Below are 25,509 nucleotides of genomic sequence, written 5' to 3'. Positions count from 1 at the left end.
ATCTGTAAACTGGGCACAACACCTTCACGGGTTTACTGGGAGCGTGTACAGGTGACGTGGGTGGAGGGCACCTGGCTCATCACAGCGCCTCCTGGTAAAGGAATCTTCTTCCTCCCCCTGGGTCCTTGAGGGCCCCTTACTGCTGAGCAAGAAATGAGCACTCAGTGGAGGTCAGTGATTTGATACCCGAGCATTGCCCGGCCCTCCAGCAATGTTCCCTGAGAGCAAAAGTACTCAGCGCCCCTGGCCTTGGGGGTCACGCCTATTCCCACGTGTTGCCCTACCGACCTTGGGTTTGCCCTGGATTGCAATCCACGGGTCTCCTCCAGGAGAAGCAGGTGGCAGGTGCGTGGGCTTGAGCCGGGCGGGGCCGCGTTCATTCTTCCCGCCCCCCTCCCTGGTGGGGAGGTAGAGGTGTGTGTGTGTGTGTGTGTGTGTGTGTGTGTGTAGGCGTGTGTATATAATTCAATCCCCGTGGGACTCAGCGTCTGGCCTCACCGGCGGCTAGGCCATTGGCTGACAGCTCCCCCGCCCTCCTTACCCCCCCCCACCCCCCGCGTCCCAGGTGGCTCAGGCCCCGGTGGCCAGCTCTGTTTACCGAGACAGCCGGTCCAGGTGGGGTTCCATCTCGGCGCTCGCTCCCCTCCGGGGCCCCGCCCGCCCAGGAAGCAGGCAGAAAACCTGGCCGGGGTGTCCTCGCCTTTCCCCTTCCCTCACCGCCCGGAGGGGCCGGGTAAGGGGGGAGGGGTGGGCGTGGGAGGGGGAGCCCCAGGCCTGGGGGATCCGGCTGTCACCCCGTCCCGGGAGCCCGCGCGGACCGGGGTGGGGGGGGGCGTGGGGGCGGTTATCCCTAGGCCTGACTCCCGCTCCCTCCGCCCCGCCCTATCGTGCTCAGGGGGCCGTGCCTGCATCTCGGGGATGCCCAGGTCTCCTAGAGGAGGCGCCGACGCTGTGTGTCCCCCCTTCCCCAGACGGCGATGACCCCCAAGCCTGCCGGACCCCCGGACGGGGGCTGGGGCTGGGTGGTGGCCGCCGCAGCCTTCGCGGTGAATGGGCTCTCCTACGGGCTGTTACGCTCGCTGGGCCTCGCCCTCCCTGACCTCGCGGAGCACTTTGACCGAAGCACTCAGGACACTGCGTGGGTCAGCGCCCTGGCCCTGGCGGTGCAGCAGGCAGCCAGTGAGGGGGACCCCCAGGTGGGAGGCGGGGACCGGGGTGGAGTGGCGGAGAGTGTGTGCGGTGGCGGAGGACCCACCTGCTCACCAGACAGCCCTTGAGAAAGGGCGACCGGTGGGGACCGGGGGGAACGAGTTCTAGAAAAGAGAGGGTCTCGTCTTGAGGTCAAGGGCAGGAGCTATTAGGCGGGGTGGGGTGGGGGGGCGGGCAGAGAGACGCTTTAGGCCTGGCAAGCCGCCAAAGAGGAGTGCTGGATAGAGTTTGGGGGTCCAGAGGCGTGTCTTCCGTTGACTCCGCCCCCTTGCAGGCCCAGTGGGCAGCGCCCTGAGCACCCGCTGGGGGGCGCGCCCCGTGGTGATGGTTGGGGGCGTCCTCACCTCGCTGGGCTTCGTCTTCTCCGCTTTCGCCCGCAGTCTGCTGCACCTCTACCTTGGCCTGGGCGTCCTTGCTGGTGAGGGGAGAGGGACACCCGGGTCCTTAAGGGGTGATGGTGGAGGTGGGCGCTTCCGGGGGGGCTGGAGGCCAAAGGGGCGGGGCCTCCTGCGAGGATCCGGGCTGGGATTGCTGGCGCAGAGCATCCCGGGTCCCTGTCGTCACCCCGTCCCGTCCGTTCGCAGGCTCCGGCTGGGCCCTGGTGTTCGCCCCTGCCCTGGGAACCCTGTCTCGTTACTTCTCCCGCCGTCGAGTCTTGGCCGTGGGGCTGGCGCTCACGGGCAACGGGGCCTCCTCGCTGCTCCTGGCGCCCACCCTGCAGCTCCTCCTTGACACCTTCGGCTGGCGGGGCGCCCTGCTCGTCCTCGGCGCCATCACCCTCCACCTCGCCCCCTGTGGCGCCCTGCTGCGACCCCTGGTGCTCCCTGGCGACCCCCCGGCGCCACCCCGCGGGCCCTTAGCTGCCCTCGGCCTGGGTCTCTTCGCGCGCCGGGCCTTCTCAGTTTTTGCTCTGGGCACAGCCCTGGTTGGGGGCGGCTACTTCGTCCCCTACGTGCACTTGGCCCCCCACGCTTTAGACCGGGGCCTGGGCGGGTATGGGGCAGCGCTGGTGGTGGCCGTGGCTGCGGTGGGGGACGCGGGTGCGCGGCTGATCAGCGGCTGGCTGGCGGACCAGGGCTGGGTGCCCCTCTCGCGGCTTCTGCTGGTGTTCGGGGCTCTGACCGGGCTGGGGGTGCTGGCCGTGGGACTGGCGCCCTTGGCGGGGAGCCAGGAGGGCTGCCGGGGGGCCCTGCTGGCCGCGGCTGGGGCCTACGGGCTGAGCGCCGGAAGCTACGCCCCCCTGGTTTTCGGTGTGCTCCCGGGGCTAGTGGGCGTCGGAGGTGTCGTACAGGCCACAGGGCTGGTGATGATGCTGATGAGTCTGGGGGGGCTTCTGGGCCCTCCCCTGTCAGGTAAGGGCCCGAGCCAGCAGATCCGCTCCCAACCATCCTCTGTCCCTCCCTTACCGCCTCCCCCCACCCCTGGGTCCCAGGCCTCTAAATTCCTTTCCCCTTCCTTGCAGGCTTCCTAAGGGACGAGACCGGGGACTTCACCGCCTCCTTCCTCGCCTGCGGCTCTTTCATTCTCTCCGGGAGCTTCATCTACATGGGGCTGCCGGGGGCGCTGCCCTCCTGCCCACCGGCCTCCCCCTCCCGGCAGGCCACCCCTCCTCCCGAGAGGGGGGAGCTGCTCCCGGTTCTTCCGGTCTCCCTGCTCTCCTCGGGAGGCCCTCGATCCACTCTGGACACTACGTGTTGACCGTTTTGTTTGGGCCACTCCCCCAATAAAGAATTTCTATCCGGTTTCCTGCAAGCTCCAGCTGTTAGCCAATCTAGGGCGCTGCAAACATTCTGCTGAAGATATTTAAGAAGGCTGACTCAAACGAACGGGGTCCCACTGAACTCTGGGGTGTTTTTCCCTCCGTCCAGCTGGTCCACCTGTCTTTGCCCAAGCTGTTGCCATTTTAACAGGGAGTCTCTGAAAAGCTGTTCCTTAGTTTCCGTGTGTTCGCGGTGGGGAGCTCATGAGGGACCTATCAGCCCCCTCCAGACCTCCCGGCTGAGTCTGTTTCTGGCTCCTTTGGCCTGTGGGAAATGCTAGACCCAGACCTCAGCTCTTCAAGCTTCTGCTGCCCCTCCCAGACTCCCCCCACCCTGTGTCCTCACTGCTGTCTTCGTTTCTGAGTCACGGGGGGAGCCTGGGAAAGAGGAGGTCAGTGGACAAGGCAGAGGAACCGTGGCCCAGAGAGCAGAGTCCAGGGTTCATATGGATACTTCCCCTCCCCGCTTCCTAGCCACGAACCCATTCAGCCAACCCAAGCACATGCGCCCCAGCTCTCTGTGAGGTTCTCATGATTATCCAGTTTCCTTCTTTAGGTTTATCTCAGAAGGGCTTCCCTCTCTCCCAAACATCGGTCTTCAGAGAAGAAAGCTGGAAGGGCAGCAAAGTAGAAATCACATGTAAGGCACGTGAAGATCTTGGCTTTGGGTGTTCACGGCTGATTCACAGCGCAGGGGAGAAGGCTGAGCTCCGGGATCCTCCAGGAAAGGTCGTGGGGGCAAGGAAGAGCTACGAGTCCTCAACGAGACAAGAAAGGTTGGCACAGGCAACACACTGCCCCGGGGGGAGGCGGGCCAAGAGGCCTTGTTCTTGGGCACTGCGGTTCTGTGGGCACCAGGATGGGACGGAAGGCCCCGAGAGCTTGCGCCCTCTGGCTTTCTGGGTCTGACAGTCCCTTTGCAGAGTTCAGTCCTCCTGCAGCCCTTCCTTGGTGAGAGAGACCTTGGTATCCACTGCATCCGTCTTGGGGTCCTGGGGCTTGGAGGCAGAGGCCGAGAAGCAGAAGACGTGAGGCAGCGTGATGAGAATCCCACTCCCCACGAGGAGGAAGGCCCCGGCCACCACGAAAGAAGTTGTGTAGTCGCCTGTCGTGTCTCGGAGGTAGCCTAGATCCAAGAGAGAAAAAGAACACACGTGGGTGACCCGTTTCCCAAGACCGGTGGAGGGAAAAGAGAATCCTGAACGCATCACCTCGGAAGAATCAGGACTCACAAGGCAGGACTGGATGAGCTCCAGAACTCTGGGACCCCGAGATTTCTAAAGCTAACGTCCACCCCCTTCCCGCCTTTGGAAAGGGCCTCCAAACCAGCCAGCAGAGACCTGGGCGTCCACATCGAGCCAGGCACACCTATGCCTTTCCTTCAAGCAACAGTGGTCCTTCTTTTACACTTCGAGTTAATAGTTAGGAGAAATTTAAGGGCCTGAAGGTTTTGGCATCTGGGGCATGGAGAACTTTGACCCGACGGCTCAGTCACCTGGCCTGGGGCCCAGTAGGACAGGGCAACGGGCAGACGCTGGTGGGCTATGTCTGGCCAGGTCCAGCCAGGTCCTCTGAAAACCCAAGCTGCAGACACCCTGCCAAGGGCTCCTCATAGCTCCCCTTAATCCTCCCACGGTCCCCGATTTCTTTGCGCCATGGACCCACTCCGGGGCTGCTCTGACGGACCCGTGTTCCGTGCCATCCCGGAGGGCAGTATTCACAGACACTGGAATTTAAATAGTTCCCTCCCCCTCGCAATACATGCAGCCCTGACCCCCCTGGGAGCCCAGTCCCCCTTACCTGACAGAGGGGCCCCCAGCAGCCCCCCGATGCTCTCTACCATCTGCACCAGTCCCAGGCCACAGTATATCCTTCCAGTGCCCACCAGTTCAGGCAACACGGAGAAGGCCACGGGGGTCAGGGCCCCTGATGTGAAGCCATAGGCCACGGCCAGAACCATCAGGGCCGTGGGAGTCCGAGCCACGGGGAACAGGGCCAGTGACACCCCGGTCAGGGTGGTCCAAAGCATTAGGAGTCGAGCCACAGGTCCTGGGGCGGTGTCCCCCAGCCACCCAGAAGCCACACGTCCCACGAGGTCAGACACAGCCACCACCGAGAGGAGGAAGGCGGCAGACAGAGGCTCCCAGTCCAGGTCCTGGAGATGGGCCATCAAGTGCACGTAGGGGATGAAGTAGCCAGTGTTGATCAGGGTGAGGGCCACAGTGTAACGAAGGAAGGGGCCGTGGCGGAGGAGGGAAGAGAGTTGGGCCCCAGGGCCGCCCACGGCAGGGTCCTCCGTCAGGGAGAGTGGGCGTAGGAGTGCCCCGCAGGCCACCAGGTGGAGGGAGAGGGCAGACACCAGCAACAGTGCCCCCCGCCAGGCGTAGCGGCTGACCAGCCACTGGAAAAGTGGGGCAAAGGCAAAGGAGGAGAGACCCACGCCGGTCAGTGCCAGCCCCGTGGCCAGGGATCGCCTCCGAGAGAAGTAACGGGACAGGCAAGCCAGGGTCGGAGTGAAGGTCAAGGCCCAGCCAGAGCCTGTCAGAAAGGAACAAATAGGGGTTGGGGGGCTCTTAGGGGGCTCGGGGCACCCAGAAATCCCACCACCGCCCAGGATGTAGCACAGGCTTGGGTTACAGCCCCTAGCATCGTTACCCTGTATTTTATTCAATCTCCCAGCCTTGGGCTCGGCGTCTTGCAGATGGGGTGATACACCTCAGGGGATTGCAGAGGCTTAGAAATACCGTTTGTGGGGTGGTAGCTCAGAACTTTGCAGTTGGGCTTGGGCTATATATCACTTCTGGCTACGGTGAGCTCCAGCTGCCAAGTTACATAAGCTTCCGAAGCCTTTCTTGGTCTGTATGCAAATTGGACAACGAGATCTATTTCACAGCCACCGAAGCTGGCACAAGTGTAGGGTGATTCTTACACTCCAGCCCCGGGCTTGCATTTGCTGGATCCGTCATCTTTGAATTTCTCAATATCCCCCAAGCCGCGCTTTATCAAGTTAGTCATCCCTCTTCAACCTTCCCTTGCGGGCACAGGTGCTAGCAGAAACTTTCTCTGAGCCTCCCCGAGCCTCTGGGAAGGGGCAGGAAGCAGGTGAAAGCCCGGAGGCCCTTTCCCTCTCCTGCCCTAGTCCTGGGCCTCACCTGACAGCAGCCCAATGCTCAGGTATAGGTGGGTCACGGAGGTAGCAAAGGAGGCGAGCAGCATCCCCGACGCAGCCAAGATGCCCCCCGCCATCACCACGGGCCTGGGCCCGTACTTCGTGCTCAGGGCGCTGCCCACGGGGCCTGAGAAAGAGGAAGAGGTTCTGCGAGATCTCCGGCGTCCTTCCCAGCCCCGCCCTGACTCTCTGGCGCCCCCTTCACCCCCCCCCCCCCACTCAACCCCCTATCCCTTCCGAGGGAGGGTCGCCTGCACGCCGGACCCGGGCGCGGCACTCACTCCCGAACTGCTGCACGGCGATCCCTATGGAGGCGATCCAGGAGACCCGCGCCGCCTGCTCTTGGAACGCCGCCACTAACTCCACGAAGAAGACGCCGAAAGAACGGAGCACCCCGAACACCAGCGCCGACTGGAAGAAGGCGGACAGCACCACCATCCACCCCCAGCCCCCGTCGGGGGGCTCGGCCCTGCGCGCCATCGGGGAGGGGACGCGGCTGCAGCCAGTGCGCGCCGCCCGGGCGGGAGCAGGGCGCGGGGACGCTCCACCTCCGCCCCGCGAGCCGCCCAGCCTGCGGAGGGCAGGCTGCTAAAGAGGAAGGCACCGACGAGGGCTTTTAAGCGGCTGGGAGGCTGCGTGAGGCGCCTGCGCCTCTCCCCTAGGGGGGCGACCTAGGTGGGGAGGGCGGGCGAGCGGCGCCCGGGGGCGTGGCTCCGCGGGCAGCGCGCGGCGGGTCGAGGCCGGGGCGGGACGGGCCCGCGCGGGGGCCCGACGTTCAGCGGAGGAGCCGCGAGGCGGCCCCGGGTGCGGGCCCAGCCCTGCGGCGCGTCAGCCCCCGTGTGGGTTATCGCTCTTGTCACTGGAAGTGTCAGCTGCGCGGCCACCGCGGCCGGCACCCCCGGGCACGGCTCGCTGGTGGGGACGCGCGACTCCGGAGCACGGGGGGTGGGGCCAGAAGGGCGGGGCGGGGCTTAGAGCCGCGTCCCGGACCCGGACAGCGAGTGGGGCGCATGCGTAAAGAGGGGACCCGAGGCGGCCTACCGGGTGGGCCCCACGGGGACTCGGGGATGTGCGGGGAGGCCGTTGCGTCCCCCGCCCACTTTTATCCGTGCGGATTTCCGCACCGAGACCCTCCCGTTGGCAGTTTCGTGCGGGGAGGTGGTGGGTGAACTGGTTCGGGAGAGGAAGACACCCACTCGCTCAACGAGGGGCCTAGCTGCAAGGCCAGGTCGCCCGGTGGGCGCAGGGGTTCTGAGATGAGAGTGTCAGACGAAGACACCTGCCCGAGCGCCCGAGGACGCTAGAAGCTACATGCCTGGATCCCGGAGGTCTCCGAGGCCCCGGAAGAGACCAGGGGAAGGACAGGCTGTTGGACTGCGGGCGTTCATTTCTGCAGTGGGAACTCAGTTCCTGTTGCTTCTGTTTTCACCAGCAGGAAACCCACAGGTCACAGAGACCAAAAATAACTGGGAAGAGGAAGGGCGGCTGTGAGCTCACCCGGGGCCCCACAAACATCACCTACACCCCTTCCTCGGTGGGGCTGGAACCTTTTCTTTCACCCTCTGGTAACAACAACTTCTACGCAGTATTTGATCTCCTGATGGGGTTGACTAAAGAGCCAAGTTCTGACCACCGGAGCGGTCAGCCCCTCCTACCCAACCAGTACCCAGTGGGTCCACCTAAGACAGCACCGAGGGCTTGGCTTCCTGTTTCTTCATTATAATTCATGCTCCCCAAGACCCTGACCTGGCAAATTGGGTTCAAGGGCTCATACCCAGACAAATGGGAGGGGGGAGGGGGGAGGCTGCCTGGGTGGCTCAGTGGGTAGGGCATCCGATTCTTGATCTCAGCTCAGATCTTGATCTCAGGGTCGTAAGTTCGAGGCCTGCATTGGGTTCCACGCTGGGTGTGACGCCTACTTAAAAAAAAAAAAAAAAAAAAAGAGCCTTGGGTGGCTCACTTGGTTAAGCGTCTGACTCTTGGTTTCAGCTCAGGTCATGATCTCACAGTTCGTGGGTTCGAGCCCCGCGTCTGCTTGGGATTCTCTCCCTCTCTCTCTCTACCCCTCCCCTGCTCTTTCTGTCTCACTCAAAAGAAAGAAAAGCAAGCAAGCAAGCAGGGGCGCCTGGGTGGCTCAGTTGGTTGAGCTTCGTACTTGAGCTCAGGTCACGATCTCGCGGTTCACGAGTTTGAGCCTCACATTGGGCTCACTGCTGTCGGCCTGTTAGCGCAGAGCCTGCTTAGGGATCCTCGGTCCCCCTCTCTCTGCCCCTTCCCACTTGCGCTTTCCCAAAACTATTTTTCTTAAGAAAAGCATTTTGAGCCTTATAATTTTATGTGTGGTTAATAAAAATAATCATACCCCCCAAGATTTTGTTAAGTGGAATCAAAACTTCGGCTGGTGGGAAATAATGCCAAGATGTAGAAATTGATGCGGCTGTATAACACAGTGCAGGGGCATAATCTTTAGGAGCAAATCAAGGCTCCAATCTTGGTTTCATCACATACTGTCTAAGCCACTGAGCCTCTCAGGTGGCTTTCCTAACTGTAAACTGGGGATAAGATTAGTACCTACTTTTTCGGGTTGTCAGGGGAATTGAATTAGAAAATCTATGTATGCACTAAAGTAAAATGCTTAGTTTAGGACCTGACAGGTAGCAGGGGATAAGTAATATTAGCTGGTCTCATTTTCAACAGGACATAAGCTATAGTGGGAGGAGGAAGAGAGGTTTTAGTTTGGGTTCTTTGTTTCATTATTTTACTTAAAAAAAAAAAATCTAATCTAGATCATGAGTTTTCAGATTGAGAAATACAACCACAAACTGTAAATATTGGAAGGAACTGCAGACCATGTTAATGGACTTCTTTCACAGAGGAGGAATTTAAATCCAAAAGGGAGGTAACCTAACAGAATCAGTGACCCTCTGCCTACGGGCAGAGCGGAGCCGGGCACCCAGGCCACGCATAGGGCGGGGAAGAAGCACGAACTGGGCAGTGGATACATTCCAAGGCACCATCGCTGGGGGAGGGGTGGAGCTCTCACATGGGCTCCAACCACATACATGGCCTTGTCACTGCCACCTGCATCCTGTATGGCCCTCATGGGACCCAAGTCCTATCCATTTTCCTTGGTGGCGGTGGTGGTGGTAGGCAGGGGGTGTCCCAAGCATTAGGACCCCAGCACAGATGCATATTCCCCTCCCCCCCGCCTCTCGGCATTATTCGTGGCTTCCAGGTTTCTCGCGGCTGCCCCCACACCTCGACCAGGAAGTGACTTCAGAACGGCAGGATGCAGGTGGCTCCGGAGAAACTTCATGAAGTCACTGGTTCTCACACAATGAGCCGGAAGGCAAGGGCAGGGAAAGGGAGAACAAGGGCCATTCTAAGGGTCTGATGTGATGGGGGCAGTGGAATGGTCACAAAATCCAAGATGGAGTCCAGCAGGGAAGAACCTTCTTTCCCAGGCTGTGCCCTGCTCTCAGATCCTCCCAGGCAAGAACCTTGGACACAGCAGGCAGCACAGAGAGGCTTCTTTATTCCAACATTCTGATCTTGCAGGATCTAACATTTCCACCCCTGGGCGCTCTCCACCTGCCCAACCAGTTGGCTTAAAAAAAAAAAAAAAAAAAAATCATGGTTCCTTCTCCTATCTCTCTTCTGCTCTCAACTCTGTGGCGGGGAGTAAGAGGGAAAGATCAAGAAAAGTTGCTTTCTCACCTGGCCTCAAGCAGAAGCGATTAGTACTGACCTATCTTGAGCCAGCTCCACGCCGCACCCTGCAATCGAAGAGCTCCCAAGGAGGGGAAGGACTGTAAATCAAGGCTCCAGGGTATCATCTCACATTCCAGACATCCCATCCAGTTAAGAGGCAACTCCATTCCCAACTTTCCACCTGCTTGGCCTGCACCGGAGACTGCCCCTCAACCAACCTACCAATCTCTCAGTCCTACCCGGATACTCGGTCAACTGGAAGGTCCATCAGTCAATTAATCTTTTAAATCTCTAATCCCAACAGCAATCCCAATCATAATCCCAAACTCTAGCAAATCCAGAATGGAACTCAGCCCCATTTCTCTCCCTGTGGAAGGTCCTGCTGCCTTCGCTGGTTTCAGACAGGAACACAGTGGCAGGAAGGCCAGGTCACAGACCTGGCTTCTCTAAAGTAACAAAGTTACCAAGCACCTGTGACTTCTCAAGGCAAAGACGTTTCTGGAATCTGAACACTTGCCACAAATGCCCAAAAGCTCACCAAAGGGAGAAGGGGTTTGTCTCAGGTAGACAGAATCCCAAGGAACATTCAAATCCAAACACATCTACAGTAAAGGACTGGTCGTGACTCAGCTGTTAGTCAAGATAAAGAGTTTCATAATTCCCCCGCAGGTCATACCATTCTTAGAGGCTGGGCAGAACCCGAAAAGCTTACATCATCTCTGATAAGGAATTTCAGATCTCTCCCTCATGGAGGGATCAACTCAGTGCTAAGCACAAGCCCCAGTGGGAAGATTCTGGGCTCAAATACAGCCCAGTTCATGCCAGACAGACATAGTGCAGCCAAACCCAGGTGGCCAGACTCTTGGGAAGGTTAGGGCCATAAGAGAAAGCCTCTCCAATCATTCCCCCTAGCTCCAACACCGACAAAGCTCCCACATCCACAGCCCCCAGGAAACACTTCCTACTTCCCCGTCAGGCTCACCATAAAGCTTCCTCGAAGTCTTGAAAACAGAGAAAAAAGTCTATAGCCAGTTCCAGCCCGCTAGAGAACCTACATTATCCAGAATACCGGAGAGGGTTCCTGACCCAATGCCACAAACTCACACGTGCCCAGTGCTGCCCTAGAAAATTAAGGTTCCAGACCTACAACCGGGAGAGACAGGACACACAGAAGCCCTTCCTCCATTTTGCACACACCAACAAGCAAACAGGTTGAAGAAACGAGACGATTCCGAAGATAAAAGTTAATGACAATAATAAACATAAAACACTCAAGCCTAAGGACGCGGCCAAGTGCTAATCTCTGCCAGCAGAGCTGTGACCTCGCATACTGTGCTTCAGGTCACTTTGGATCACACTTGTGGAAGAGGGAGGTGGGAAATGCAATCGAATGGAGGCCCCGGTGCCACCCACGGGCCTCAATAAATTATATTTACAGACAAACCAAACGGAGAGGGGGCCGCGGGTGTGGAGGACTGTTCCCTCAGGGAATCCAGGCCTCCAGTCTCTCCCCTCCCTCAGCTCCCAGCTTGCTGTCTCAAGGACAATTTGGATTGTGGGGAAGAGGTTTTGACCAGCAAAACAGGCAGATCAAGCCACGACCTGCCATCCCTGTTCCCCCCGCGCCCCCCCCCATGAGAATTTAAGGCGGTGGCTGTTTCTGATACCAGAGGGGCCTCGCACACCACCCCTCTCCTCATGCCCAAGGCCGACAGGGAGGCCGGGCCTGAGCGCAGCTTTCCCGGCTTCCAGGAGGCGAGTGGGATCGGGGCGGCGCTCAGCTAGGGCCCCCCCAGAATGTGGTAGTGCACTTTAGTGTTGGTGGCAGCCCCGTGCTTCTGGCGCAGATGCAGCCGAAGTTGACTCTTGTGCCGGAAATGCAGGCCGCAGGGGTCGCACTGTGGGGGGGGGGGGGGGGGCAGCCGGGTCAGCGCCCGCCCCCTTCCACCAGCACCTTTTAGGCGGGGCAACTCTCCGGCTCCCCGCGGAAGACCAGCTCTTCGGTCCTCGCGTCTTCCCAGATCCTCCGCGGAGGCCGAGGAGGCGGGCCCCGCTCTCAGCTCCCCCCCCCCCCCCCTCCTCTTGGGGGCGCGGGGTGGGGGACGGACGGCGCCCAGTCCGGGGGCCTGACTCGGGTGCCTGAGCCTCCCCGGCCCCGCCCCTTGATCTCTCAGGACTCCGCCCACTTCCAGGTGCTCCCCTCGAGGCCCCGCTCCCGCTCCGGGCGAGGCCGGGGCGGGGCGGGGCGGATACTCACGTGGTAAGGCTTCTCCCCGGTGTGGATGCGAACGTGGCTCTTGAGGGTCTGTAGGTGGCGGAAGCGAGTGCCGCAGGTGGGGCAGGGATAGGGCTTCTCCCCGGTGTGGATGAGCACGTGCGCGCGCAGGTGCGCTACCTGGGAGGGGAGGGGGACCTCAGACCGCGCCGGCCGGAGGGACCCTCCCCGCGGCCCCGCCCCGCGCTCCGGCCCGTTGGCCTCGGAGCTTGGCCTCGGAGCCGGCTGGGTACCTGCACGAAGCGCGAGCCGCACGTCTCACACTTGTACGGCTTCTCTCCGGAGTGGATGCGGCTGTGCGTTTTCAGGTTGGCCGGCCGGTTGAAGCGGGCCCCGCAGATGGAACAGTGGTAGGGCTTCTCCCCTGGAGGCAGGGAGGAAGGGAGGTCGGGGACCCGGCCCTAGGACACCCGCGGGCACGAAGCCCGGAGGGGCCCTCTCCTCCCCTACCTGTGTGCACCGTGCGGTGACTGGCCAGGTTGCCTTTGTAGCGGAAGGCGGACCGGCACAGCTGACACTTGTAAGGTTTGTCCTCATCCCCAGGAGCCACGGGGTCCAGCCCCGACGAGCACCCGGACACAGCCTCGCAGCTCTGGCAGCCGAGAAATTCACTTCCTGGCAGGGGAGGTGGGTCATGACAACAATACCGGTGAATCCTCAAACCACATTGGTAAAGTGGGTTTTCTCTTTCCCAATTTACTGGAAAGGCTTCTGGGGCTCGTCTGACTTACTCAAGGTCACATGGTTAATGAGAGGACAAGCCAAGATCTGACTTCATGTCTGTCTGACTCCAGAATACTCTGCTAATCTCTTCGGTAGAGGCGGTGGTACGGGGAGGCCCCAGTTACTGGCCCCTGTTGCTCCCCTCTTGCACCACGATGGTTGACAGCTTGTCAGAGAGGCAGGCCCTGCCGAGCTCTGGGCCCACCGTTCCTCCCCGAGGGGAACAGGCCAGAACTTCGCTGCTCACTGGAAGCTTTAAAGAGCACTGATACCTGGTGCCCTCTTCCAGGCATTCTGATCTTCGGGGACGTGACCCGGGCAATGGGATTGTTAAAAGCTCCGCACGTGACTCTACGTTGCAGTAATTGGAAAGGGCCTTTCCTTTTGGCCCAAACTTGGCCTTGAGCAGACCCAGGAGAAAAGCCAAGAAGGAAGTAACCGAAAGGGCTCTTGTACCTGGTGGGGGACAAGCCGGCCCAGAGTGTGAGCCAGGGGTCTCTTGAGCCGGGGCTGTGAGGAGATGGCGGGTATGGACTGGAGCCCCACACTTGAACTGTCCCGTGACAGCAGTTGGAGACAGCCTAGGCAGATGGCAAGCCCAGAGAAAAGGGTTAGGAGAGCTTCTACTGAGGGGGGGTTCTACCCTGGAGGACTTGGAGCCAAAGGCCTGCCCCCTGGAGGTGAGCCAATACTGACCAATGAGCCACGCCCTTTGTGCTGCCGAAGCCCCACCCCTCCCTCTCCGCTCCTGGCCACCCAGGCCCGCCCGATGGCTCGGTCTCCTAGCCGAGGCTAGCCTCTACCAATTCTTGAGGTTCCAGTTTCTGTACCTGCTCTGGGGACCAGGAATGGGTCCTTCTTCACTGCCACTGCTGCTGGAAGCCTCATCTCCACTGGGGAGCCCGGCTTGGGGGCAAAGTTGACCGGAACTCCTCTCCCCCGCCAGGCTCCCCGCTTGGGAGGCCTGAGAGTTTAACACGATGAACTTGTATTTTTTCCAGTTGCAGGCCTTGGGGTCTGGGCTACCTTGACTGCAGCTGCGAGATTCAGTAGGTGGGTCCGGGTGTCCTTCGGAGCGCCTGGGACTGCCCGGGGGAGGGGCCGTTGGCGGCGTGGGGGGTTCTGCCTCCAAAGGCCGCAGAGAGATGCCCAGAGGTTCATAGCTGGGAACAGTGCGATGGATCTTAGTGCCATTTGCAAAGCTCGGCCTCTGCCCTTGACACCCGGGATGCCACCTCACCCCACGGAGCTGGGGCTCCCTCACCTGGCCTGGATGAAGCGGTGGCATGCCTGGACCACATGTTCCATCTGCAAGTAGGTGGCGGCCGCAAGGACCGCGGGCGCAGTGGCGGGAGAGAGGCGGAGGCGTGAGGTGTACATGAAGTCCAGAAGGGGAGCGAAGCCTCCAGCTTCGGGGCCCCCGGGCAGGGAGAGCACGTCCACCCCCACTCCTGCGCGGCCTCGGAAAATTGAATAGAAGAAGCCGCTGGACAGAGGGCAGATAGGCTATGTTAGCGCCTGGGGGCCCCTGGGAGACACGCGCCACGTCCTCCCCACTGTCGCCCCAATCCCGGGGTGCTCAGCCTCCTGCTTCCGGAAGGCTAGGCTTCGGATCCCCTTCCGAAGGCCTCATGGCTCCGCCCCTTTCCCATTTGGCCCCACCCCACCCCCTGAGTCACCCGTCCAACCTGCAGGCGATAAGAACCGCCTTGTGGGCGCGGAGGGGTTGCCCGCCAACCAGCAGCGTGACGTCAGTGAGGATCCCGCGCAGGCGCAGCTCATTCAGGTTGCCGAGCACGTCGGAGGAGTGGCGCGTGAACTCGCGGACGTAGCCCAGCGCCCCCTCCGGGGTGGCGGTGGAGCCCATCGCGTCGCAGGCCTGCGGGTGCAGAGCAAGGAGCTCAGGGACCCGGGCCGACCTCAGACGCCTGCCCTCCTCGCTTCGCCCCCTCTGCTGACGCGCAGCTAGAGCCGAGCCCCTAGGCCGGCTCGCGCAGCCTGGCTCGAGCCGTCTAGTTGTTTCTGGCCTCAGCTCACCGGCGCTCGCTGCACCCCCCTCCCGCCCCCCACCCCGAGACTCCACAGTGCCTGCAGCGAGCTGGAGGTTCCCGACCGCGCCGTCGAGGGCCCGCGTGGGGAATCCGGCCGCAGCGCCCTTGGTCCCCACTGCTCGTGCCCGTCCAGCACCCCGCTCCCCTCTGCTTCGCCGCGCGCCTGGCTCTCGGGTGTCCCACCTGCCTGGAGACCCTAGACGGCCCGCGGTCCGCACCTCTCCAAATCCCAGTCGAAGCTCCCTTTCCGAAGCACTGAATTCCCACTACTATCTGGTCCCCGACCCCTAGCGCAGCCCGAGTACTGGGCCTCAGTCTTCCTACCATCCAGAACCCTTCGCGGGGACCCCGGAGTCTGGGTCCCTCAGTCTGTCGTTCTTACCCCCGTCCTGCAGGGGCTGCGGCTTCTCTTCTCAGGGGGGCGGGGTCCCTCTCCCCTCCTGGACTCGGCTCCTTTATCTGGCCGGGATGGCGGGGGCGGGGGTGGAGGTGGGGTGAACGCCTGGGTCTGTATCCTTCCTTCCTCCCTTGCTCTCCAGATGGCGAGCCCGGGGCGGGGTCTCCGGCTTGAGGGCGGGACCTCAGAAACCCTGGGTGGTCGTAACGTCAGGGGTCTTGGGCCACTGAAAGTGGAACCGGCGATGGGACGGTGGAATTGGGGAGGGGGTTGGGGAATCTCGAGATCGGAAACATGGGTGACCCGGGTCGTCGAGGGGCCTGGGGCAGCGAAAATTGGTGTGTTGGCTTTTGGAAGGGGGTGCCTGTTCCCGGAGAGTGAATACAGGGAAACTCCCCCCTTCCAACGTAAGGTATCCAGGAGATAAAGGGGCGCCCAACAAGGCACCAGGTGTGGGGAGGCGACGGTGGACTCGCGTGGGGGTCTCAAGACAGCGGGAGGTCGTCGTGTGAATGACAGGCTCCTCTAGCGGTGCCTGCAAGAAGGGGGGCTCTGATCGGGCGGGTTAGGGAGGGGACGGATATGATTTCTAGTTCGTTTCCTTCCATTGTCCTGCGACCGGACGGCTCCGCCAGCTGCTTCCCCTCGAGGAGGTGGGGAAAGCCCCGGGTGGGGGCCCAGAGACGCTCAGGAGACCCGGGCGTCCGGATTCTCGCTCCCAACTCTCTCCTGAATCCTTTTAGGGATCCAGAGAGACAGACTCCCGCCCAAAGCCCGCTCGCCCTCCCCCAATCCCAGCTCACTAGGGCCTCGGGCACCCGCCCGTCGGCTACGCTCGGAGGCTGGCGGGACGCCGGGGTCCAGCGCGGCAAGTAGGCAAAACCCGGCAATGTTTGACTCCTTCCACGAGGGGGCGGACGAGCACTAGCCTCGCCTCGCCGTCTCCACCCGGCTGGGGTCCACTCGGACCGGGGCGCAGGATCCACTCGGTCTGAGCGGCTGAAACCTTCGTTCTCCCCTTTGCGCTGGTTAATTTTGTCCCTCTGTCTCCTAGGAGGGGACTGGGGTTGGGCGGAGGGAGGGAGAGTTAGGTGACAGCGGGGACTTTCCTCCGAGGCCGGGGTTAGAAATCCGCGGGCTCTGGGTCTGAGCCCTGGGTGCTCAGGGTTTTCTTTTCTAATTAGCTAGACCCTATCAATCTGCCCGTAGGGGTGAATTTTTAGTGAACATTAATATGAAATTTGGGCGCGGTGGACGGAGAAAGGAAAGCAGGGAGGGAGGGTCTCAGGGTAACAGGAGGGAGAGAGGGAAGGAGGGGCCGATAACCCTAAATTTAGGTCCCGGCATCTGGGAGATGGGCACGGGTCACACCCTCATATTTTGTTTGGGGGGACGTTGGGGGCGGCAGTGTTTATTTGGCGGGGGCGGGGGAGGCAGAGCTGAGGCTAGCTGCAAAGCAGGACTTGCATTTGTGTTCAGGACAGTCTACCGGTGCCCGGGGACATCTACCCGCTATCCCTGGAGCTGTCTATCCGGGCCTGGGGTCCTCCTCTTCAGATCTGAGGGTGTCTGTATTTGGGTGCAGGAAAGAGCAGCTGAGAAACTGAGAATCCAGGACCACGAGGGATGGGGTGGGGGTCGGTGTGGCCTTTGTCTGTGAGGGTTACTTCGGTCTCTGCTCAATTTGGAGTTGGGAGGGCGCCTGGGGGCTCCCCTGGGGATCAGGCCGGAGTCGATTTTGCGTGATCTGGTCAGTTGGTGGAGAGTGCACGTTTATGACCGGGTATTGAGTTCATTTGACTGTTTTGGGCACTGGCGGCTGAATTCAGGCCCCGAGGGCCAATGGTAAGTTTGAGGGAGCTGAGTCTGAAGCTACATTCGTTTGGGGGGATTCTGACACCCATAATTTGGAGATTGTCAGCTTGGAATATGAGGACAAACCGCTTAGACGGTCTTCAGGGGGTGGGTGAGGGTTTTGTTTTGGGGATTCATAGTCATCGGTGTATATGGACCATCTGATTTCAAGTAGAGCAGTCGTGCTGACTTTGGGGTACAGTCTGTGTGGGGAAGCCGTACGCGTTTTGAGGCTCAGGTTAGATTTGGGGGGCGTGAAATTTAACTTCGAGGGTTTTTTGTTAGCCTGAGGCAGGACATAATAGGGACCTGGGAGCAAGTTTGAAGGCCTTCTGCTACCAGGGGTCACTGAGGGGAAGCAAAGCTTTATATCTGAATGTTGTGGAAACTTACTTTGAGGGGAACAGTCCACTGTTTACATAGATAGCCATGAAGGTTTTTCCAGGGGGAGAAACAAGGTGAGGGCCCAGGGTGAGAGACTAAAGTTTTGGGGTGTCCTTATTTGGGGGTGTTTTTTTTTTGCCACTCTTTGGGTGCGTTTGATGAAGTGGAGGGATGGGTCTCAAGGGGAGATTGATCTGAAGGTTCACTTAATTTGGAGCGTGATGCTGATGTGGGATGTCCTTTGCTCATAGCTCCCTCTCACCCTGGATTCTAGAAATCTCTTTTTTCTGGTGGACCCCCAATTACGCCCAGGATGTGAAGGGAGAGATTTGGAAAGGTAGTGGGTGGGGTATCTCCTCTTATTTCTATGTGGCCTGGATAGATCTGAGGGAGAAAAGGTGGTTTCAGACTCGGAACCCCAATTTCTTAAGGGAGCACACCTCACTTTCCGGGAAGGTGGGGGGATATGGGGTGTCCCGTGGTAAAGTGGACATCCCGGGCTTGGGCAGTGCTGTTGGAACTTTGGCAAGGAGAGGTGGTGGTGGGGGGTACGAGGAGGTGATTCTTGTACCCAGAGTTTCCAGGATAAGAGCCCCAAACGGGAAGCAGATAGAGCACTGGGAATGTGGGTGAGGTGGGGAGGGGGGAGGGGTGCCCCACGGCAGCAGGGGCGAGGGGGTGACTCAGGCCAGCTCTGCACGCCTGGGTCCCTGCTCTCTTCGGCTCTCCTCCCCTCTCTCCCTCCCACCGCCCACCCCCCCAACCCAAGGAAAAAAACCTGCCTGTGCAACAGCAATGGCAGATTCCAATCCTCCAGACTTTCCTTAAACCACCGCGGAGACCAGCCAGGGGGGAGGGGAGGGGAGGATCGGGCTTTCCTGCTTCCCTGAGACTGGGGCTATGAGCTTGACCTCCTGGCCCCTAGCCCTTCGAGGAGTGCCCCCCGGTCTGGAAGCCAGGTTTCCTGGACCCTAGCCCCCGAGCGGGGGGGCCTGGAGAGCCGGGGAGGAGGAAGGAGGGAGTGACTTCCAAAATTGGCATCGGGACAGAGCAGGGCTGGCGGGAGGCAGGTGAAAGACGGAATTTTCCTGAAAAAACGGGGGTATCTGAGGACCCCAAATTTGGGGTGCTGGTCCAGGACCGTCCTGCCAACATCCTAGATTTTTTTGGGATTTTTTGGGGCCCCCGGGACCCCTCTAGATGGGGTGAGGAATGTAGTGTTGGGGGAATCTGACTGGGGCATTGCAGCTGCCTCTCCCGCCGAGTTGGAGACGGATGGGCTGGGACGGGTTTGGGGGGGTGTCCCCAATTCTGACTGGGAATGGAGGAACCCCCTTCTGAGCTCTCTTGTGGGGGTCCCCCCTCCCTAGGGCACTCCCCACTCCCTGAGCCAGCCGAGAGGAAGGAGGCCAGCGATGCGACTGGGGCGGCTCCTTTCTCCTGCACCCCAAATGTGAGGGATGCACCCCAAATTTTGCTCCCTTCAAAATAGGGGACCAGGATCTCAGGGGAGAGTAGCTGAGGTAAGTGGGGAGGAAAGTGTCCCCTGTTTTCAGGAGAGACGTGGCGGTTGGGGGGGAGGTTTGGAGGTGCGTGTTGGGGTGGGGTTGGGCTTTGTCAGTCCTGGAAGTGGGGGGACGATTGGAGAGGCTTTCTCTTGTGCCCCTCGAGTGCAGTCCGCCAGGTGGAAACCAAAGGCTGAGTCCCGAAGGCCCCCCAACATCCCCGGCCGTCAGCATGGTGTTTGATTTCTGTTTCACCCCCACAAAGGCTCTGCCGAGAATTGGGAGCTGGGGGCAGCTGCTCAGTTTGGGGGGCTGTGGAGGGTGGGGTGAGGACCAGGAGGCCCTGGCAGGATTTGGTAGAGGACAGACAGGGGTCTCAAGGGAGGGGGTCTGGCACCCCCCGGGGCCCAAGCAGACTGCTTACACCCACCATCTTAGATCTTTTTGATTGCTAAGAGTTTTGGGGGGTGTGTCGGCAGGGGGGTGGTGGTAAAGGGTGGAATGGGACGAAGGAAGACTTCAGGGTTTCAGAGGATGTTATTTTGATTTGTGGAAGGCCTCTGGGCCCCTAGATTGTGCTTCCTGGGGGGTGCTTCTAAAAATCAAGTCCTGGGCAGGAGGAAGAGGCTGAGGGGAGGCCTAGGGTGGGGGTGGGGACAGGCATGTGTGTCTCAGCTTAAACGTGGCTTTCTGGGGTGGGCCCGCCTTCCTGGGCCTGCTGGATGGGCTGATGGGGGTGGTCGCAGGGGGCAGGGCGGGGGTCCCGGAGGGCGGCGGGGAGCTGGAACAGTGCTGGGGGTTGAGTACCTGGCCCCCAGGTCCAGGCAGCCCTCTTCCTGGGCCCTGCTGCTCCCCTTTTCCCCCTGGCCTCCATTTCCTGCCTTGGACCTCCATCTTGTGGCAGGCCCAGGGCCCAGGGCGACTTCCGGCCCCCCTCTCCCGACCATGTTCCGGCCCCACCACCTCTGGACTGCCAACTCCCAACCCTGCTGTCCTCGGCCTTCTGTCTCTCCTTGCTTTCTCTTGGGTTCTGACCCAGGGAGGGGAGGGACGGACACAGGAAGCCTCGGGGCCCTGCCCTCGCCGAGTCGGCAGGCAGTGTGTTGGCCCCCACGGTCATTCCCCGCTTCCTCTGCCCCTGACCCCACCCTAGGGATCCCCTGAGCAGAGCTCCTGCAGAGGGAAGATGGCTCCAGTCTTATCACCACTGCGAGCTCGCCCCATAGGCCCCCGTCGGCGCCCGGCCCCCGTTTCTTATTCTTCCCAGCCCCTCTCGGGGCCACGTTTGCCTCGTGAGCCTTGTCTACGTCCCTGCTCTGGGTGCCGGGGTCTTCGCAGCCCCGTCCCGTGCTCTCAACCCACCCCGGTCCTGCCCCCGCCCCAGCAGCACACTGTGGTTTGTACGGCACTGTGGCCACGTCCAAACCACACTGTGGTGTTAGAGCGAGGGTGGGGGAGGCACCGCTGAGGCTTGGCCCGGGGGAGGCCACCCCGGAGAAGCGACACGGAAAACATCTGGGCCTTCTTGTGAGGTGTTGTGTGTGTGTGTGGGGGGTGGGGGGGATGAAAGCACTGGAAATACGCCCCTCTGAGATCCCCAGGGCAGCCTCAGGAATACTGACCGCCAGAGACCCTGGGAGCTCAGTTCTGCCTTCGGAGAGCAAAGTGGAGTCTTTGTTGCCCACGCCCAGCTCCCCTGGCTCTAGCAGCACAGAAATATTGGCACTGGGAAGAGAGTCTGCCAATATTGGCTGTGCTGCTCTAGGCAGGGTGGTGAGAACTTCCAGAAGGGGCTGAGCCCCGTGGGGCTGAGGGGAGAGGCACCCGCCCGTGGCGCTCCAATGATGTTAGGCTGTAGGCACGGAGCTGAGAGGAGAATCTTTATTGTTTTTGGTATAAAAACGTCCGTCCGATGGAGGTCAAAGGGGCTGGGGGTAGACGCTCACACGGGAACAGCGGAGTGCGCAGCCCCAGCAGCCTCGTGGGCCGTGCTCTGCGGGCCCGCTCAGAGTCCCAGGCGATCCACAGGTCCAGGGTGAACAGTGAGAGGGGTCAGAGGTGGAAGGCTCAGCGAGAGAGCAGAGGAGGGTCAGCAGAGGTCACGAGAAGGCCAGAATCCAGGGTCAGGCTGTCTGGAACAGGAAGCAAGATGGGCCGAGACGGGGTGAGCCCCAAGTATGCCTCCAAGGCGACTCCTACCCCCCCACACCACCCGGCTCTTTGCTGAGCCCGTCCCCCGCAGCGTGGACTGGAGGACCTTCTCTTCCAGAACCTCTGTACGAGGGGGCAGGGGGCTCCTGTGGAGACCCTCCCCTACCATCCGAGTGAGCACTCCCCCCCCACCCCCGCCCCCAGCCCCATAGCTGGTGTGGGAGGAGGAGGACGCCTACCCTGGTCGAAGTTGAGTTTCTTAGCCGGAGGGGTTTCTCCTAGCCCTTCAATGTCCACCAGGTCACTATTGGCGTCCGAGTCGTTCAGAGCGCTGAGTGTCACATCTGGGGGGGGGGGGGGTGGGGTGGGGACATCAACTGGGTTCTAGGTTCTCCGACTGCCCCCCAGCTTCCCAGAGCTTCGAGCTCCCCCTCCCTCTGCCCTCTCAGCCACTCTCTGGGAACCCTGACGGGGAGAGGAAGGGACATTTGTCCTTCCCTGGCCCAAGCCCGATTCTCCCGCTGAACCTTCAGCCCCACAGCCCTCACCGGCCTTCTGTTTCTTTACGGGGGGGGCCCCGGCCTCAGGGACACCGGAGCTGCTTGGTGGAGGGGCGGCTGGAGGAGGCGACAAGACACCAGATGGCACCTTCTTGGGCCCTTTCTTGGGTGACTCGGCCGGAAGAGGGATGCCGGAGTCTTCGTACACCTTACGCTTCACGGTGGCCTTTATCTGGGCCCTGAAGAGAAGACAGAGCAGGTTAGGGAGGGAGTCCTGGGGAGACTGAAGGAAGAAGGGAGGGGAGGGAAGGGGTAATGGGCCATTCTGAAGGAACACTGGGAGCCCCTCCATAAGAATCTGGTTAGGGCCCCGGCCCTTTGGTAGGGTTCTCGTTTTCCTGAGGCTTTGCACGCGCTTAGGGCGGCTGGGATCTGAAGAGTGGACTCCCTGAGCTGAGTGGCGGAAAGGCCCGAGTCCTAATTCTCTTCCGGGGCGGAAGGCTCCCAGGTGAACCTTGGTGACCGACCGACAGGTAGAGGGGAACTTATTAGCGGATCCCGATCAACTCGTTCGGAATCACAATGTCCCCTCCAAGGAGCCGCGCAAACAACCAGAGAAGTTCCGGTTGTTGGGGATCTCAGGCGGCCCCCGCCCCGAGATTAAATTCTTGGGAGGTCCTGTTACCCCAGCGGTTCAGTTAACTTCTGACCAAACTCTTCGCGGAGGTGCTAACAGAGCCGGCAGCGAGGTAGGAGGGCTGTCGAGCTGGAAGGGAGTTCTCGGGAAGGTGGACCTCGGGCTGGCTCGGGTGCGGTGGAAGACAGTGCCCACCCCCCCTCCTCTGCCGGCCACCCTCCCTCACACTGTCCGTTCCTTGATGACACAGCTGATGTGATTAAGATCGTCCCCAAACCGCTTCACAGCAGCCCTCAGCATCTCTATCTCCGTCTCCGTCCACTTGGCGCTGTCAGAGGGGAAAGGGGGAACAGCGAAAGTGGGAAGGGGGGTGCGCAGCCAGCCCCCAAGCCTCCCCCGCAGGCCCTGGGGCCCCTTCCGTGGATCCCTAAAGAGGGCTTTCTTAAAAAATAAACAAATAAAAGCTCTTAACGCCCCGTGGGAATCCTGAGGACCCCCAAGCCTCTCCCCCAGGCACGTGAAGCGGCGGCTGTAAGCAGCCGGCGCAGACCCATCCGACCCGCGGGGGTCTCAGGGACAGAACCCCGCGCGCGGTGCGCAGGGGACCCCCCCGGCTCTGCGGCCGCCGGCTCGCGGCAGGGGTTCCGGGTCTGGAGCCTCCAGTCTGCGCTGCTACCTGTCATTCCCTCATCCGACAGTCTTTATTCACACCGGCGAGCTGCCACCTGTCCCGGCCCCACGGAGTCCGCGCGCCCCGCGCTCACGTACCCCGCGGGGGAAGAGTCGGCCACGGGATGCAGCTGCATCGTCAGCTCCCCGAGCTTCGTGAAGGCGGCGCCCGCCGCCGAGAAGATCTCCCCGACCTGGGGGCGGGGCAGCGTCACGGGGGGCCGGCGCACCCCCCCTCCCCCAGCGCCCGCCCGCCCGGAGCCCCTGGCCCCACCCCGGCCCGGCTCCCGCCCGCCCCCCGCCTCGGGCGGAAGAGTCGGCACCAACGGGGGAGGGGGGGGGCCGCCCTCCCGTGGCCGCCAGGGAGCGCTGTCCGCGAGCGAGGGCGAACCTTCGTGGACGCTGACGTCATGGTCCCGCGCGCCTCCTCACGGAGACGCCGCCGCCGCCGCCGCCGCCGCCGCCGCCGCCTGGCCGGGACCACGGAGCCGGGCGACCGAGGCGCTCGGGCCCCCCGCGCAGGAAGTCCCGCCCCCTCCGCCGCCGCCGATTGGCTCCCGCTCGGCCGCTCCCCGCCCTCGCCAGCAGCCGAGGCTCGGGCGGTCCCGGGCGAGCCGAGGGCCGACGGTGGAAGACACCGCCTCACTTCCGGCCCGGCCTCACTCCACTTCCGTCGGTGCGTCGAGACTCCGGGAGTGGACACCGGCCTCCAGCCCCCGTGCCCGCCCCCCCCCCCCCCACTCCGACCCAAGCACAGACACGAGGCTGAAGGGAGCGGTTTCGCTTTATTGTGGGGGGGGGGGTCACGGAGGCCGCCTCCCTCCGCCGGGGAAGGAGCGATTCAATCTCGGCGCGGGGAAACCCGGTCCCGCAGGGGGCGCCGGAGTGGGGACGCGGGTGGGAGGGCTGGGAGAGTCTTTAAATAGAGGAGGGGGCCGCAGAGGGGAGGCGCGACGATGCTCTAGCGCACCATGTACTCCTTGCGCTTATTGAGTCGAACTTGGCAGAAGGAGAAGCCCCCGAGGAGGAGATAAAGGCCCGCGGCGATGAAACAGTTGTAGCTGACTCGCTCGTAAAGGTCATATATTTTCTGGGGGTCTTTCCTGGGGGGGGGGGGGAAGATTAGGTAGTGAAGTGTCAGAAACCATCCAGCAGCCAACATTTACTGGGCACGGTGTGCCAGCCACCATTCTAGGCGCTTCTACACGTACTATTCGGGCTTCCTCCTAACCCTCTGGGGTCACTGACCCCTATGATAGCATCCCCTTGGCAGAGGTGGATGGCGGCGCAGAGAAGTCAAGGAATATACCTAAGAAGCCACGCCTAAAGCGGTGGGTTTAGCATGGCTACTCAGGTCCGACTCCACGACCGCTAGGGAGACTACTAGCCGTCTGCACTCAGCTCCCTCGCCTCGGGGCCCCAAGCACCCCGCCACCTGTAATCCCCCGCCTACCGTTCTACTGCAGTTCAGCCGCCTCCCACCCCGCCCCCAGCCCCGCCTCTCCCACCTGACTTACTCAAAATCTTTCTCGGTGAAGGGGACGTCCTCTATTAGCACAGCGGAATGGACGTTGAAAAAGATTCCGAGCATTATCTGAAAAGAGGGAATGGTCTGGTGGGTGAACCCAGGCACCGAACCTGCTCACTGTCTAAACTCCTCCCACTTCTAATGTTGCCACAACATCTGGATTTGGGCACTACCGGAACGAGCTGGGATTCGAGTAGATGTTGCCGGATTCGGACTCAGTCACCAGGAATAGGGCGCTGAGTCGGTGACGGAGACGGCTCGGCTGGTGCAAGGGCAGGAATAGTGAGCAACCCAGATTATCCTCTTGTCCAGGGGCGTCATTATCACGGGACGGGGAGGAAATCAGCCCTTCTGAGTATTTCTTCCTGGAGGGGGACGGGTAGTCGTGGGGAAACAAGGGCCCCGCTACCCATTTCGGGAACAAGCGCTCCCTTGCCCCACTGCCCTCTACTCAGCGCAGGCGTCTCTCAAGACCCCAGCTCGTCTTCCTCCTACCTTGAGGGGTCTCCAAATTTACCAGCCGCGGCTCCCGTTCCCAGCTTCGTCTCCCTCCCGCCCCTTTAAGTTCCCCATTTCTCGATCTCAAGTGTCTCGTCCTCCAGCGGGTAATCAGCCTCCCCCTTCAGCCTGCCTGCTGCTTCCTACGGCCCGGACTCTCCCAGCCTTTCCAGCCCTCCAACACTGGGGCGCGTCGGGCCCTCTCCGGCTCTCGCCGGCGGTCCCCTCACCAACATGATCACTCCCCAGGCGCTGAGGACGATGCCGCAGGCGGCCAGCTTGGGCCCACAGCACAGAAGCGACGCCATGGAGAAGGGGGTCGGGGGAACACCTAGTCGCGTGCCGAGCGGAAAGGCGGTGAGACGAAGGCCCGGATGCGCCCGGGGAAAGCGAGCTGGACTTGGGGGCTCGCGCGGCGGAGGACGGGCCGCCGGGAGCGCAGCCGAGGGGGCGTGGCCTCCGGTCCCAACCATCGCGCCGGGGGACGCC

The 25,509-nt window shown here is 61.6% G+C and overlaps 5 protein-coding genes across 7 annotated transcripts; 1 reads left to right on the top strand and 4 right to left on the bottom strand.

Moving 5' to 3' along the window:
* Positions 1–931: 931 nt before the first annotated feature.
* On the top strand, positions 932–3,409 carry SLC16A11 (solute carrier family 16 member 11). Its single transcript, XM_030295169.1, is given in 4 exon segments — positions 932–1,179; positions 1,484–1,686; positions 1,688–2,561; positions 2,672–3,409. Coding segments are annotated over 4 exon segments (1,515 nt in total). The 5' UTR covers positions 932–977; the 3' UTR covers positions 2,908–3,409.
* LOC115500619 (monocarboxylate transporter 13) lies at positions 3,027–6,765 on the bottom strand. Its single transcript, XM_030295162.1, has 4 exons — positions 6,419–6,765; positions 6,121–6,264; positions 4,769–5,506; positions 3,027–4,094 (listed from the first exon to the last, which is right to left on the bottom strand). The coding sequence occupies exons 1-4, from the start codon at positions 6,615–6,617 to the stop codon at positions 3,895–3,897; spliced, it is 1,281 nt and encodes a 426-aa protein (XP_030151022.1). The 5' UTR covers positions 6,618–6,765; the 3' UTR covers positions 3,027–3,894.
* Positions 6,766–8,966: 2,201 nt separating this feature from the next.
* Positions 8,967–14,719, bottom strand: BCL6B (BCL6B transcription repressor). The gene is made up of 8 exons (XM_032591177.1): positions 14,535–14,719; positions 14,111–14,332; positions 13,677–14,009; positions 13,303–13,427; positions 12,574–12,738; positions 12,357–12,487; positions 12,106–12,243; positions 8,967–11,746 (listed from the first exon to the last, which is right to left on the bottom strand). Exons 1-8 carry the CDS (start codon positions 14,711–14,713, stop codon positions 11,630–11,632), a joined length of 1,410 nt encoding a protein of 469 aa, XP_032447068.1. The 5' UTR covers positions 14,714–14,719; the 3' UTR covers positions 8,967–11,629.
* Positions 14,720–20,902: 6,183 nt separating this feature from the next.
* On the bottom strand, positions 20,903–23,490 carry CE1H17orf49 (chromosome E1 C17orf49 homolog). Of its 3 annotated transcripts, none has more exons than XM_030296462.1 (6): positions 23,386–23,490; positions 23,094–23,188; positions 22,552–22,653; positions 21,737–21,927; positions 21,428–21,532; positions 20,903–21,169 (listed from the first exon to the last, which is right to left on the bottom strand). In XM_030296462.1, exons 1-6 carry the CDS (start codon positions 23,404–23,406, stop codon positions 21,105–21,107), a joined length of 579 nt encoding a protein of 192 aa, XP_030152322.1. In that variant the 5' UTR covers positions 23,407–23,490; the 3' UTR covers positions 20,903–21,104. The 3 variants fall into 3 exon arrangements, with proteins under 3 accessions (XP_030152322.1, XP_030152323.1, XP_030152324.1); XM_030296463.1 differs by having other exon boundaries at positions 20,903–21,165; positions 23,386–23,489; XM_030296464.1 differs by lacking the exon at positions 22,552–22,653.
* A 270-nt stretch (positions 23,491–23,760) lies between these two features.
* On the bottom strand, positions 23,761–25,508 carry RNASEK (ribonuclease K). Its single transcript, XM_030296465.1, has 3 exons — positions 25,251–25,508; positions 24,512–24,588; positions 23,761–24,097 (listed from the first exon to the last, which is right to left on the bottom strand). Exons 1-3 carry the CDS (start codon positions 25,491–25,493, stop codon positions 23,956–23,958), a joined length of 462 nt encoding a protein of 153 aa, XP_030152325.1. The 5' UTR covers positions 25,494–25,508; the 3' UTR covers positions 23,761–23,955.
* Position 25,509: the final 1 nt, after the last annotated feature.

The sequence above is a fragment of the Lynx canadensis genome, chromosome E1 (genome assembly GCF_007474595.2).
Source record: "Lynx canadensis isolate LIC74 chromosome E1, mLynCan4.pri.v2, whole genome shotgun sequence".
Classification (NCBI taxonomy): domain Eukaryota; kingdom Metazoa; phylum Chordata; class Mammalia; order Carnivora; family Felidae; genus Lynx; species Lynx canadensis.
The sequence above is the reverse complement of the archived record's forward strand: the minus strand, read 5'-3'. Positions and strand labels throughout refer to the sequence as shown.

Bases quoted from the DNA above. Each gene is read 5' to 3' on its own strand.
- RNASEK (XM_030296465.1), bottom strand. From the start codon at position 25,493: ATGGTTGGGACCGGAGGCCACGCCCCCTCGGCTGCGCTCCCGGCGGCC. The intron at 24,589-25,250 runs GTGAGGGGACCG...CCCTCTTTTCAG, and splicing joins CCTGGGGAGTGATCATGTTG to ATAATGCTCGGAATCTTTTT. The intron at 24,098-24,511 runs GTAAGTCAGGTG...CCCCCCCCCCAG, and splicing joins TTCACCGAGAAAGATTTTGA to GAAAGACCCCCAGAAAATAT.
- LOC115500619 (XM_030295162.1), bottom strand. From the start codon at position 6,617: ATGGCGCGCAGGGCCGAGCCCCCCGACGGGGGCTGGGGGTGGATGGTG. The intron at 6,265-6,418 runs GTGAGTGCCGCG...CCTCTTTCTCAG, and splicing joins CGCCGTGCAGCAGTTCGGGA to GCCCCGTGGGCAGCGCCCTG. The intron at 4,095-4,768 runs GTAAGGGGGACT...TCTTGGATCTAG, and splicing joins GCTGGGGGCCCCTCTGTCAG to GCTACCTCCGAGACACGACA.
- BCL6B (XM_032591177.1), bottom strand. From the start codon at position 14,713: ATGGGCTCCACCGCCACCCCGGAGGGGGCGCTGGGCTACGTCCGCGAG. The intron at 13,428-13,676 runs GTACAGAAACTG...CCATCTGCCTAG, and splicing joins ATTCCTGGTCCCCAGAGCAG to GCTGTCTCCAACTGCTGTCA. The intron at 12,244-12,356 runs GTACCCAGCCGG...CTCCCCTCCCAG, and splicing joins GCGGCTCGCGCTTCGTGCAG to GTAGCGCACCTGCGCGCGCA.
- CE1H17orf49 (XM_030296462.1), bottom strand. From the start codon at position 23,406: ATGACGTCAGCGTCCACGAAG. The intron at 23,189-23,385 runs GTTCGCCCTCGC...CCCCGCCCCCAG, and splicing joins TGACGTCAGCGTCCACGAAG to GTCGGGGAGATCTTCTCGGC. The intron at 21,928-22,551 runs GTGAGGGAGGGT...TCTTCTCTTCAG, and splicing joins GTCATCAAGGAACGGACAGT to GGCCCAGATAAAGGCCACCG.